General features: G+C 43.6%; 1 protein-coding gene and 1 long non-coding RNA gene across 4 annotated transcripts in view; one reads left to right on the top strand and one right to left on the bottom strand.

The window, feature by feature from the left end:
- Positions 1-2211: 2211 nt before the first annotated feature.
- Positions 2212-7163, top strand: LOC144463473 (uncharacterized). Its single transcript, XR_013491628.1, has 2 exons — positions 2212-2380; positions 2783-7163. It is a non-coding gene; the product is annotated as an uncharacterized LOC144463473 (long non-coding RNA).
- Positions 5511-13589, bottom strand: part of rassf7a (Ras association domain family member 7a) — a 35127-nt gene continuing 27048 nt past the window's right edge. For all 3 annotated transcript variants that reach the window (XM_033635324.2, XM_033635326.2, XM_033635325.2), the window contains 5 exons: positions 11608-11806; positions 9984-10915; positions 7683-7857; positions 7472-7579; positions 5511-5847 (listed from right to left, as the gene is read on the bottom strand). In XM_033635324.2, the coding sequence (XP_033491215.1) occupies positions 5816-5847; positions 7472-7579; positions 7683-7857; positions 9984-10915; positions 11608-11710 (1350 nt within the window). In that variant the 5' untranslated portion in view covers positions 11711-11806 and the 3' untranslated portion in view covers positions 5511-5815. The remainder of the gene's footprint in view (positions 5848-7471; positions 7580-7682; positions 7858-9983; positions 10916-11607; positions 11807-13589) is intronic.

Genomic DNA, 13589 nt, shown 5'->3' on the forward strand with positions numbered 1-13589 from the left:
CAAAGGAAAAAAAAGCTGCCATGCTACAGAAGGCAATCACTCACTGCCGACTGAAAAATATCATACACAATTATAATCATGGTCATAAATAACCATAACAAATTGTGTGTGTGCACTTCCTGTGTGATTCCAATCATAACTTCGAGAACCTCTGATCCAAGGTTTTTGTTTCTAAATGCTGTAAAATGGTCAGTTTAGCTGCTAGGTTTTTAAAATTTCTCCCGATGGGAATCCACCCAGATCCTCTGGAGGGCTGGGTTGCAGACGGTATACTAAATAGGTGATCACGGCCCTGTTGTTAATGCTGGGATTTTAGGTGCCTGTCCATATTCCAACAGTTGCAAAAAAGCACAACACACTAACTGACATGGTATTGGTATTTAAATGATAGTGCCCATCTTCACAGTTTATATAAGCCTTGTTAAGCTTAGTTCAAAGCACATGTCACACTATAGTGGCCAATCTAGATGTGTGCAGGGGTAGACTGTTTGAAAAAAGAAACTTTTGAGATGCATTTCCTCTACATCAGGGGTGTCAAACTCATTTTAGTTTATGGGCCACATACAGTCTGATTTGATCGCAGGTGGGCCGGCACAGTAAAACCATTGCATAATATCCCATAAATAACAAAAACCTCAAAAATGTTCCCTTTTTTTAAGTTTAATTAAGTACATTTCAGAGGTGCACATCCATTTACAAAACCAGAAATTCAACTTTAACAATATGTATCAATTTCACATTCAGTCCATTCTATTTATTTCATTTTTTAATTTATTTATTTAGTTGACCAGGTTAAAAAAAACAATAAAACAAAAAAATAAATAAAATATATAAAATGTTAAACTAAAGTGGAGGCTATTGAGGAAACAGCAGGTTAAATCTACCCCTGCCTTACAAACCATTTACAAATCAAAACTTTTAGTAGTGTCTGAGCAGCAGGGCTCCACCAATATTATTTTTAAATAGAAGTCTAACACAGATTATAGAGGTATTAGCCTTTGAGTAACCTATCCCAGTAATCCTACTACTAAGATACAAGGGGTGTCACAGGCAGGTCAACACAGTAATCAAGCCTCACTGTCGCCCCTCAGTGGTTACTCTCACTCAGACAAATCAGCTGTTACATAATATAATGTAATCCTGATTTGCTACTTTATGTCAAGGGGTTATGTGTATCCTGGCTGTGAATAATCCACCTGGCTTTTACAGATAAAAATTGTTCAGAAGAAAGCTCTACCATACAGGTCTATGTATACCCAAAAAGTTGTTTGATAATCTCCAAGAAACAAAGAGGGAACATGATGTTCCAGCTGACATGTTAAAAAGGAGGTCAATGAGTGCAGTGATATTTGTGTGTATGTTTTTTAATCTATATTCTTATTATACACTGTAATACATGTTCTCTTCTCTAGTAAAGGAGTAACCTAACTGAGAAATTAATGTTGTGTAATGAAGTTTGGAAATGCGCCTGTAACTTTTTTTTCCCATGTCGATGTTGGAATTTAAAGGGCAACCATTTTGAAATCCAAATTGTAGCTTCTAATCGTTTTGATGCCATTACACTTTGTTAATGATGTCGGGGAGCACTAAACTCTCACTCTGTTAATAATTGAGTGTTCATCATCGTCGCCCTCCTCCTCCACCTCCTCCTCCTCCTCCTCCTCGCCGTCATCACCAGATCAGACTGTCATGCTGCATCCTTGGTACGTGCACAGTCACACTCTGCTCATGGCAACACTGTACACAAGTAAGCCGAGTTCAACCACTTCGCACTGTAGGGGTAGGGGTGTCCTTTGTCAAAGCGGCTCAAAGCTCGCTTATCCCACCTCCTGTGGCAGCTGTCGCATCATGTGGCATCTATTTAAGGGTAAAGAAACCTGTGTGACGTCGGTGTTTGCGATAAATAATCGCCCAGGACAGCAAACTGTTAACAAGAGAATGGTTCGTTCCTAATGTACGACGTGCAGAACTGAACGCGCCGCACCCCAACTATAACTCTACACGTCAAGCGAACATGCTGGCCTCATAGTACCCACCTCTGTTAAACGTTTATTCGTCAGCTACCCACAATGGGCGTGTCCTTTAAACTAAACGCGGCATCCTATTGGCTCTACACGATGGCAGTTCGCTTTCTAATTTGCATAACCAGGTCGGGTTGCAGATGCAGGGGAGTGGGCAGGGTAGGGATAGTGCAAGTGAACTCAACTTCTGCGTCGCGCTATACTATATCCTTAAAATGCACCTAACTTTGACCGTGCACCGTGATTTATTTTAGAGAAAAAACAATCTGGATGTTGGGAGAGATGGTCGGTGCGGTCCTGTGGGCGAAAATGACATATTTTTTCTTTTAAAATTAATCCAAAAAGAAAACTTGGAAGTGGTAAGTAGCTCCCTTTATCTGCCATTATTCTTTATTCTGTCTATATGGTGTGGATGAACAGGCCACATCCAGCTTATCATTTAATTTCATTCCTCTATAAATTTATTAACAGCTGTCAGATGTATTTGTGTATTATTTTTGAACTTTTTTCACAAGTGAAATTGAAAGCATTTCGGTTGATTGTATCGTGGACTGCATGTCAGCTGTAATTTATAATTCTGTGGTACAGTTTGTTACAGTGTTGGGATAATAGAGGATATAAAAACTGGGCGATTTATTTTAATTGTTATATAATTTTGTGCTGTGTAGATTCATTTTAATAACGCTGTAAATGATATTATTAGAAGCCCCATGATTTATTACTGTTTTATTACACAGCCCCATGTCTGTGTCACTCCACAGATTTCTGTGTGCTCATGGTTGTCTGTCTCATATCTCAGATCTAAAAGCAGGTAAGCCACTGACTAACGCACATTGTGCCAGTTGTCAATTCCACTGTGCGTGTGACAGCGGCTAACCTGGTTTTGGGAATACTTCTCAATTGTTTTTTTGGGGCTCATCCAAGACTGGAGCAGACAAACACCTAGATCTCCCAGCACTCCTTGATCCTGTCCTGTGCACACTGCTGGGACAGGCCTGCTCAACACGACTGCTCTCATGTGTACTGTAGCCTACTTCCTCCTATGTTCACATACTGTTCCTTATTTAGGGTCAATGGCTTTTTGCATGGCCTCCTATATAGAGTCGACCTCTCTCTTATGCTACCTTGCTGGCAAGGCTATTGGTGAGTGTTTTGTTTCAGTTTCTGTTTCATCTGTGTGGTTTAGACATGATTATCATCGTCATACTCACTGGTTTCAAATTTGAGGTCAGAAGGTTCTTGGAGAGGCTCCCTGGGGGCCCTCTGGCAAAAATGAGCGCTACTGTAAAGACACTGAACTTGTTTTTAAACAAATTGGATTTTAAAAAAATCTGAAAATCCAATTTGATTGTACAAATACATCATGTACCATGCTTATTTGTAAAAGGTATTCCTCAAGTAAGAAGTAAAGTTTCTACTCAAATCAACTGTGGCATTGTGCATCTTACTTTCCCTTCCCCTGTGTAATGCATTTCTTGGTATGGCTAAGGATGTCTCATTCCCATCAGTGCATAATGACTCATTGTGACACAGAGGAATAGATAAGTGCAGTATGTCAGACTCATTAACTTGTGGCCCCCAATTCATCATCATAATGTGGACGTGCAGATGCTCACTCCCGTCCAACAACATGGTGGTTCTTCTTCCCACACACCGACTGCCTTTTTTTTTTTATAAATGCACATCGATCAGTTTTCATCCAAAAATGGTCAAACGTTTCTCGACACCTCGCTTTTACATTCACCGGACACCTTCTAAAGTAGATGTGGATGGGGTTCATGTAGAGTGTATGAGCAATAATAATTCCCTCAGCGTGGTGTCCTGACTCTAAAACATCATCATAATCTGTTAATGTCCTGTTTATGAGATTGGAGTCCTCTGGGTTTAGATTTGAAGTGGGTGAGGTTGGATGTATTTCACCTTGCATGTAGGATAATGGGGGGAAGTACATTAACAACACTGGCCTGAGGTCATGTGAAAATAAAACTGAAGGGTTTGCTTGTAATGTAATTTTTTTCAGAAATGTATTTTTTCTCTACATCATTAAACATCACATGATCTGGCATTTAATATACATGGATTTTCAATGTGAATGCAGTAGGTAAGAAACACGTTGTGCTCTGACTTGTATGCAGTATCTGTCACGTCCACAGGTCGGCGTCAGCGTTGCATTGTGCTGTGGGCTTGTCCAGACAGTGGGAACTAAACAAGGATTTGGAGCTTATCTAACGCCTGCCAAGCCAGACAGTTCTAAATCTTCTCAGTAAAATCCAATTCTGCATAATTAATCATAATATCTAAACTGGGCATCTCATGCGCTCCTCAAGAGTGAACAACAGTGGCACAGAGCGGAAATGATTGATAAAAAAAATGGGAATTTTTGATGACTCTTTAGAAATCAACTGGTGTTTATACTGAAATAATAACAAAATATATGCACGCTGTGGATTTTACCTGGCAAATGTCACCCAGATGAGTATTTATAGAAATCCACGGGGTTTCGGTCAGAGGTTAGCCAGAGCGCAGGGGACGCTAACATCATTCAGTGTGTGACAGCCAGCATATTTACTCTCCAGGGTAAACAAACAGGAAAGGGGTGGAGGACTGAAGTGCTGTCCAGAAGCCCGTAGTTGTGCAACTGTGTGTTTATCCTACCAGGCCAGAGTTTGATTTTTAATAAGCAATGACATAATATAACAAAACAAAGAGCTGTTTTGTTGTCAGTGTTACGAAGAGGGAAGAAGAGAACATATACATCAACTGATGTCCAATGCAGCTAAAGAAAAATATGCTATTCACTGCTATTAGCCAGGGCTGCTGGATATGCCGAAATTTAAAAAATCACATGGGGATTATTTGACAGATATTGCAGTTGCTTGGGTCTGTATCAAACAAGCCTGATCGCTTGCATCTAGAATATGATTTGAAGGCCAGGGCATCTCTGTGTCACCACAATGCTTCATTTGTAATGGTATGCTGTGACACATTTAACCTTTATCAAAAAATTACAGCTCCTGTGTTTTGGATATTGCAGCTGGTCATATTACAATTTATATCACACAATGAACCTCAAAACAATCAACACGTTAACAGTCACAGCTACTCAGTCAGCTCTTGTAAATGATCACAGGTCACATGTCACTTAGATATACTGTTAGATCGACCCTATCAGCAGAGGCTGCGATCCCAGGATGTCTGCCACATTTCCCTCTGCATCCACAGATGCACTTTGTGAAATTCCAATCAGCCACTTGTGAATACCAGCTTTAAAATGCCCAGCGATGATTCGGCATCACAGGACCCACTGTACCACAAGCAATGAGGAGAGCATGCATATTTCAGTAGCTATAACATATTCATAATGCATTTCACATAGGAGCTTCATGGCCCTGTCATTTTCAGAAAGTGTGTGGTGGTTGTCTTAATTATTCACTGCAGGGTTCTCCAAATGCACCTCCACTCCTACTGTAGTTAATGCAGTCACAAGGATGGGTAGAGAAAAACAAATCACTCGACAAGAGATTATCTAAAACACAATGCACATGTTTATTATATTTAAATACACAGTAATAGTAATAATTGCTCTAGGTAAAAGGTTTCTAAATTATTTTACATTTCATACAGATACTTTGCAGTGTTTACAGTAGCAAAACTCTGTAAATATATTTGTCTTATGTATATACAGTATGTATATCATGGTCGATTAAATAATGAGTTACAAAGAAAGGGGGTTAAATTAGAGGTGACGGTGACAGAACAGTGAACAACTTTCCTTTGGCCCTGCGGTCCGTGTTTTATCTCCATGACGACTCTCGGGATGTCAGGACTGCAAGACACACAAAAATAAGTGGGGATGATGATCCCTTTGTTTGGAAAAAAATTTTTGTTGTTGTTGTTCAGCTAATACACAGCAGGACAGACTGGGGTCAATCCTGATATTCACACATGCCAATGAGAAGCAGCACTCGCTGACAAAAGACCAGGGTTAATTCCTTTACCCATGGAGGGTTCTGGACTGTGACTGAAGTCTTTTAGCCAATGTGGCATTTTTAGGACAGAATTTCAAGCATGTTTCTATAACAGGCATTGAGATGTCTGTAGTTTACCAAGCAAGGAGCGGTTGTCTAATCCCACAAAGAAAACACCACACTGTAGACGGTAAGGAGAGTGCACACTCAAACACACGTCACTTTGACCTGTCAGCATAACAGAGACACATAATAAGATGCTAAGTGCTATGATAAAGTAAATATTGGTTCAGGTGGTTATTTGTGGATAAAGGTAATGACGCTAAAAGCACTGAAACCAGCAGCTTCCCTTGTTCGCTTGATGTTTGTTATTTGGGCTTATGTAAGTAAGCTCATCCTAAATCTACAGTACACTGAGGCACAATACAAGTTATGACAGGTCAAATGTTAGGTGTGATGACAGCAACAGAACCATCCCAACAGAGGAAAAGAAAGATATCTTAACAAACCACAGCCCTGTTGCGCTACTTGTGAAATGTATCCCTTCTTTTAGCACAGAGCTTGATAAAAATAGACTGGCAAAAGCTATAAGCTCCCAAAATAAATTGTCTTCAAGCAGAGCGGAGAGAGAGAGAGAGAGAACAGAAGGATACATTTCTCTGTAGGCGAACCAGGGCCGAGGCTTCACACAGGAAGAGAATGGGACAGTGCAATATAATTTTTGCAGAGCCCTTCTGTGAAAGGCTCTTGCTCTTTGGATGTCAAGCGTCACCAAAGTACAAGGCATTGTATAGATACACCCCACCCCCTCACATATAAATAGTATCCATACATAAAAGGCAAACTGAAATGGCATTGATCTCACATCTTTCCATGTCACAGTATAAAAACAATGCTACAATCAGAATGTCTGCTACAGTCATTCCCAGCGCGACCGATGTGTTACATGGAGATACGATGGAAAAAGCAGCTGTCGGGAGACGGTTGTTGACTAGAGGGTGGGAAGGCCGCTCTGTATTACAGAGGGAGGGAGTTAGAAGAGCAAGTTCCCAGATGTATTAAAGTATAACCAAAGCAGCTACTGTTAGTCCAGAAGCAAACAGTGACAGAGGAGGGCGTAGAGACAACATGAAAGGACAGATAGGCCCACAGACTTAAAGCGAATGTGAGAAAAGGGAAAGAGGAATGTGTTAAATCAGCTGTAGAAAGTTAGAGGAAGGAACCAGCAGAAGACTGAGAGGCACACAGGAGAAGTCTTTCAGCCTTTAAAGGTAGCTGCTGAGAAGTAGCATGGACCTCCACCAGACAGATGCTTCCACTACCCAACACCAAAAAAGGCAGCTGTAGCCTTAAACCCAATCAAGCTGGGGTAGAAAGTAGGGGGGGGGGGGGCAAGGGGCTCTGGGACCAGGGGACGGGCAGGGCAGGAGAGGAGCAGAGCAGGGTGGACTTGGGAAGCAGCAGGGTCTCACACATACACACCCTCAGGGTTGAGACTGGACACTAGAGGGTTTTGCAGGTTGCGTGGATGTCCCAGGAACTGTTTGGCAGTGGGGCGAGGCGGGGATTCCAGTTGGGTTACACTGGGGCCTGATGGAGAGAGAGAAAAATGTTTAATTTAAAGCCATCTGACCTTAACAGACGAGTATACAGTATTGAGTTTGAGCTTTAATATATTTTTTTGCTTCCATACTTCCATTCCTGTATCCATCCTGCAGGAGATGTGCCAGCTCTAACTGCTCCAGCTGCTCCTGAAGCTCTGTGCGTGAGTGGGTATGTGCCGGCAGGACACCTGTCTGTTGGATAAACTGCTGCAGGTTACACTGCCTCAGCTCCTTATTCAGCTCCTCCAGCTCCTCCTGTTTGGCCTGAGATGGAAAAAGAACATGGATCAGCAGGGCAAACAAAGGACGATTCAGAGCTCACGTCAGTCAGCTCTGACTCACTTAACACTAACACCTTGTTTGCCCGTAGATGGGCGCAGCACATGGAAATGGGGTGAGCTAAACACGCCTGTTAATCAGTAGATATAATTATGTCCTGCATGATTTTAATGATACGTGTACAAAAAACACACCGACAGCAGAATGTATTAATGTATTCAGAAGACATGACTCCTGTATTTTGCCTTTAGGTTGCATTATTTCTACTGTAAATGCCAGGTGACTTTTCACCATAAGGGGGCAGCAGAGCCTACGAGTCTAGTGTCAAGTCACTCAAAGAGACTATTGCCTACAACCCATCATCCCAAAACTACCATAGACATTTTTTCCTCATTCCACCAGCCTGAGGCGTACTTATATAGGTTGATATGTAACAAAACTAATTTGCCTGCTGCATTTTCCACGTTGTCCTAAACACCCAGATGCCATGGGGCTGAGGCATCCATCAAACGTAGAGTTGAGAGACGCTGGCATCACCTTTGCGCCCACAGATTTAACTGTGATGCACACAAACAGGCCATTCAATTAGTCTTAATCGACTATCCATTTGTGCTTAAATCAATGTGTCTGCACACAGTACAGGAAGCAGCAGCAGTATGCTACAGTCCTCAACCCCATTGCCTGTGTGTGTGTGTGTGTGTGTGTGTGTGTGTAATTGATGTTGGACTGAGGCAGCCTGCTGAGACAGTTCACACCTGCAGGTCTGCCTCCATTAGCCTAATGACAGGAACACTGCGCTCATCACCACCAACACTTAAACACACGGCTGGCAGCCTTGAACCATCAGCTGACTGATGACTGACACATGTGGACATGCTTTCCATTACTATGGATTGAACTTTATTATTAACATGTCATTAACAGGAAATACAAGCCTCGTATTACTTTCAGGTGACAACTGCCTGGGTGGCAGAATGCCTGTTTTGGATTATACAGTGTTGCAGTCCTGCTATGACATGATGGTACCTATATCAGGATGCGTGAAAAAACAAGAGCCTAATAACTTTGTTCTGCAGCAGGATGCTTTCTATATAATTGGCAAATTGATCATGACACAGTCCCTTTCTGTTCCATCAATCAGGCACTAAATCTGTTGTGTTCAACCCCAGAGTCAGACACATCCCCATGAGGATGACCGACTGAAAAGCAAATGAGCTTATCGTTATGTTTTAATCAGTTTTCCAGCCAGTTTGCGAGTTATTACTCGTAGCCCGGTGAACTGAGAGCGGGACACAAAGGTCTTTCAGTCTGGCTGGTCTTTGCTAATGAAGACATGGAAACACTGCACTACAAATGTTTTCACTGTACTCCATTTCCTTGTGGCAAAACATTCAAAATGCCCTCAACCATACTACAATAAAAGAGGAATTTAATTTTCTGCACTCCCCTGGCTGGGACTAGTCTGAGAGAGCTTCATGAAGTGGATACCAGAGTCTTGCGTTTCATGTGGATTATGAGGAGACTTGAGGTTCGCTTAAAACTGGGTTAGGCTTTTATTGATACAGCTGCGTCTATGACAACCGCCAAAAGTAAACAAACAATGACACCACAAACTACCATACGTTAAGGCTGATTAGATCCAATAAAGGGGCTCTTGTTCTACGAGTCAGTCCTCTTTAATCTCTTTTCCATACACAGGGTACAAAAACATGTAGATATTGGCAAGGAAATAGAAACACTGTTAGTAACCACGTGTTCAGGAACATTTATACAAGATGATACCTGAATACAAGATGATATCTGCCTAACCAGTTTGGCTAGACTCTAAATAGTTCTTGAGACAAAACATTTTCATACCAGGTAGGTATGAGCATACAGTATTCATGTCATCATAATGTCTTGAATAATTATTTATATATAAAAATGCCATAATAAATCATGTGTTCAAGTGTCTCTGCAGTGCTGTTTGTCTGCTGTGGTATGCAGGTAGGAGAGGGATACAGGTTTACAGTATGGCTAGAAGAGGGTCTGTGCTACATCCCTCAAATAACAACACTCGGGCTGATGTGGATTTATAGCCCTTTCTCCTGAACCGTCACCTCTCTCCTTACCTGCAGCAGAGACTCTGCCTTCCCCAGAGCCTTTTCAGTCTCAGATAGCTGCTCCTCCAGCTCTGTCCCGTGAGCCTCCCGGCTCTGGAGCTCCACCTTCACAGCATCGAGGGATTCCTCTGGTCTGCTGGCGGCTTTCCCTTCAGTCTGGCTTTCCCGCTGGATCTCTTGCTCCAGCTGAGCGGAGCGAACGGAGAACTCGTGGAGCCGCCGTCCACAGTCGTCGAGCTTGGCGTGGAGCTCCCCCAGTTTCCTCCTCATTCCTCGCTCTCGCTCCACCTCTGCCTGAAGCTCTTCCTCCCAGTACTGCTCGTGGGCAAGCTCTGCCTGGTTCCTACGCATCGCTATCTCCAGAGCGTCCAACTCTTCTTGCAAGCGAGCGTCAGAAACTGGTGAGGGACATGGAGATGGGTAGGGACGCTCCCAGGTATGTGACTCCCTCTCTAGGGCTTCTAGCTGGGCCTCCATAGCCCTCAGTCTCTCCTGTTGTTGAAGAACCTTCCTAAAGACCTCCTCTTTGGATGGGCCTATAGGTGGTGATGGAGATGGGGATGGCACGTGAGGGAATACGGGGCTGGGGGAAGGGGAGGGGGAGGTTCTTTGCTCTGGAGAGTCCCGAGGAGACCTCTTTAACTGTTTGGCTTTGGTTTTAGGAGAGGTGGATGGCCCCAAGTTAAAGGTGAGTGCTTTCTTAGGTTGGCTGCGTTTTGAAGGCTCTGGCTCAGGATGCTTGGGCAGCAGGGGTGGAGTTGGTCTGTCCTGTTTTGAGTTGGGTCCATCACTGCTGCTAGGGCCAGTGCGGCGCAGGAAGAACTGAACTTCACTGCCATGTTGGCCTAACTTAGCCAGAGACTCCAGAGGCTTCTCTGTGGCCAACAGTTGCCTCTCTGTATCTCTAAGACGCTGGATCAGAACATAACGGCCTGTCTGACCTGGGGACAGAGAGAGACACAGAGTGAGTACAAAGAAATAAACCCATAAACTGAAAGACAACATAAACACCACCTTATCAAACCAAAGACGCTGCAGGACACTCAGCTTTTACAAAAAAGTGTATTACATAAATCTGCCGAGACCTTTCTTCTCCTTTAGTGTAATTACAGCAGTTGGTTGGACTCCTCCTTGCACTTTTACGCAAGTAACACCAAGTGAACAAATGACATCAGACACAGTGTGATGATGCTGATACCTTTAAATCTCTGCCTCCGTGGACTGGAATAAAAGGCTGCTGCGTAAGACTCGCACAACATGTAAAAAATGTTCAAATAAACTGAAGTTTCCACAAGGACCTTGAAATTAGGACAAACCCTCCCTGATGACTTGGCAGGCAGCTCACTCATGGAAGGAGGAGAGTGCTAAATCTGGATTTATGTTGTTCAACGCCGCTGCAGCGTAAGGCTTGAATAAAGCCGGAGGATACAGGGACAGAGAGCCGGCTCAAATCCAAACTGACCTGCTGACAATCCAACAGAGTGCTCAATTCGGGTCGGTGGAGAATGACAAGGTGAGAGCAAGAAGCGGATTGCTGCAACCTTAGCATGTACAAGTTGATTTGTCTGCATCGGATTCTCTTTGCTGGCCTGTTAGCAGCTTGGAGGATGATTGAACATTTTGAGGTACTCACCAATGGCCTGGGCCAGAGCGATGACTACATCCTGGCAGGACGTCTCCTCAGACAGGCCGCACACGACCCGCACCACTCCGTCCACCCACACTTTGAGCTCCATCTGGGACCGAGCAGGACAGGGTGAGGGGTAAGATGGGCTTCAAAACAGATCACTTCAGCTTGGCTTCACTCAACTCAACACCGCATGGCACTGATTCTAAAAGACAAGAACAGAGAGTCATGTTGGAGGTGTGCTGATACAAGTCGTGATTAATCCAGAAAATCCAGTTTTCCTGTTGTAAGAGGAGATTTTTTTGTCAGTGTAGTAACAATGGCAAGCTCTTCACAAAAAAGACACCACACCAGGTTTGTCCAGGCTTCACTGATAATGATGTAATCTTATCCCAACATGTGACATAACTTGTTGCTAACCTAAACAAAACACACTGGAAGATGTCACACACACACACACACACACACACACACACACACACACACACGGCACCTTCAATTGTTAGTCATTTTGTTGAAATACCAGTTTCTACACCAAACAGTGCTGACGTCAGAAATGTTCTGTGCTGAGTGAGAGTATGATTGAATTGTAAATTTCGAGACCAGCAGCCGAGGGGTAGAGCAGTGTAGCATTTTGTTAAGTTCCTAGTGGTTAGTTAAGAGCCCCGGCAGTATCTTGTGGACCTGGAAGCATAAATGCCAATCTGTAACCCAATTAAACGCTCTGCTGCCCTCCTTCAAAGCTGTTATGATAGCTTACTGCCGAGGGGAACGGACAGGGAAAGTGGAGCAACTCAAGTGTGTCTATGTTTGGGAGAGGGTGTTTGTGCGGGGTAGAAATACATAGAAACACGGCAGGAGAGATAGAACAAGTGTGTGTCTGTGTGTGTTTGTGTCCCTCGGTTTGATCCCCCCCCTCAGCAGGACCAGAACTGGGTCTCATCAGACTTCAGAGAGCAGATCAGCAGGTTGCCTAACACGCGTCTGGGCAGCAGGTTTAACCTAAATGAATATTATGTTCAGTCCTCCCTCCGTCTGTCTGTGCTTCTTTTTTTTTTTTATAGCTAAGCTTCAAAACAAGGTAATAAAATACCGCAGTGCTCATAAAAAGTGAAATGCCTCAGGCGGTGGTAGGATTATCTATAGAACTTGGCACAGTAAATGAAACTTTGTAGCCTAGGTGGGTTAAAGACAACTCTTCACCCAGAGTCAGACAGATGGTGTTCTCTTTCTGTCTGTCTCTGCGGTTCTCAATGGGAGGTGTTTAATACTGAGCCCCACCATTATCTTGCCCCTCATTCAGTGCCTGGCTCTGCTCCACTGGCTGCCTATAGGGAGCTGCTTTGGAGGAATGCACTGACTTCATCTGCCAGCCGGAAGAATTCCTGTTTTTCTTAACAAAGCCCTCGCCCCGCCCCTCCTCTGCCGCTGACCTGGCTGCCCCCCCACGCCACCATTACTCCTCCGCTGTTTAGACGCCAAACACAAACTCTGCTGGGGAGCAACAGCCAATCTGATGTGGCAACAACATCACACAGCTCAACGTGACACCACATACGGAGGGAATGACGGCACAAGCTCAGAGACTGAACCCAGCAGATAGAGATCACAGGAAACAAGCGGGAGATAGAGACGGATGATCACATGTGGTAGAAATTCTTTTGAGTTATGCGAGCGCGGTGATTTCATATGGGGGAGAAAGTTGATATAAAAAAGGGAGTGCTTACTGAAATCAAACAGCAGAAATTTCAACACAGCTGAGATGTGGATCTTTTAGAGGGTACAGAGTGTGCTGTGTCGCAATACATAATTAAGCCTAACTGGTTGAGTCACAGAGTCAGCAGACAATCATTTACTTTTGCTTTGAGGCTTCTTTTTAAAAGACGCAGAGGTGAACAGGAAGAAATACTTAAAGTCGTTAAGCCCCATGCATAGGAATGCTACCTTACTGGCCAGGGCCAAACTTTCCTCTTTGCAAAAGCATCTTC

Source organism: Epinephelus lanceolatus, chromosome 5 (assembly GCF_041903045.1).
Source record: "Epinephelus lanceolatus isolate andai-2023 chromosome 5, ASM4190304v1, whole genome shotgun sequence".
In the NCBI taxonomy this organism is placed as follows: Eukaryota; Metazoa; Chordata; class Actinopteri; order Perciformes; family Serranidae; genus Epinephelus; species Epinephelus lanceolatus.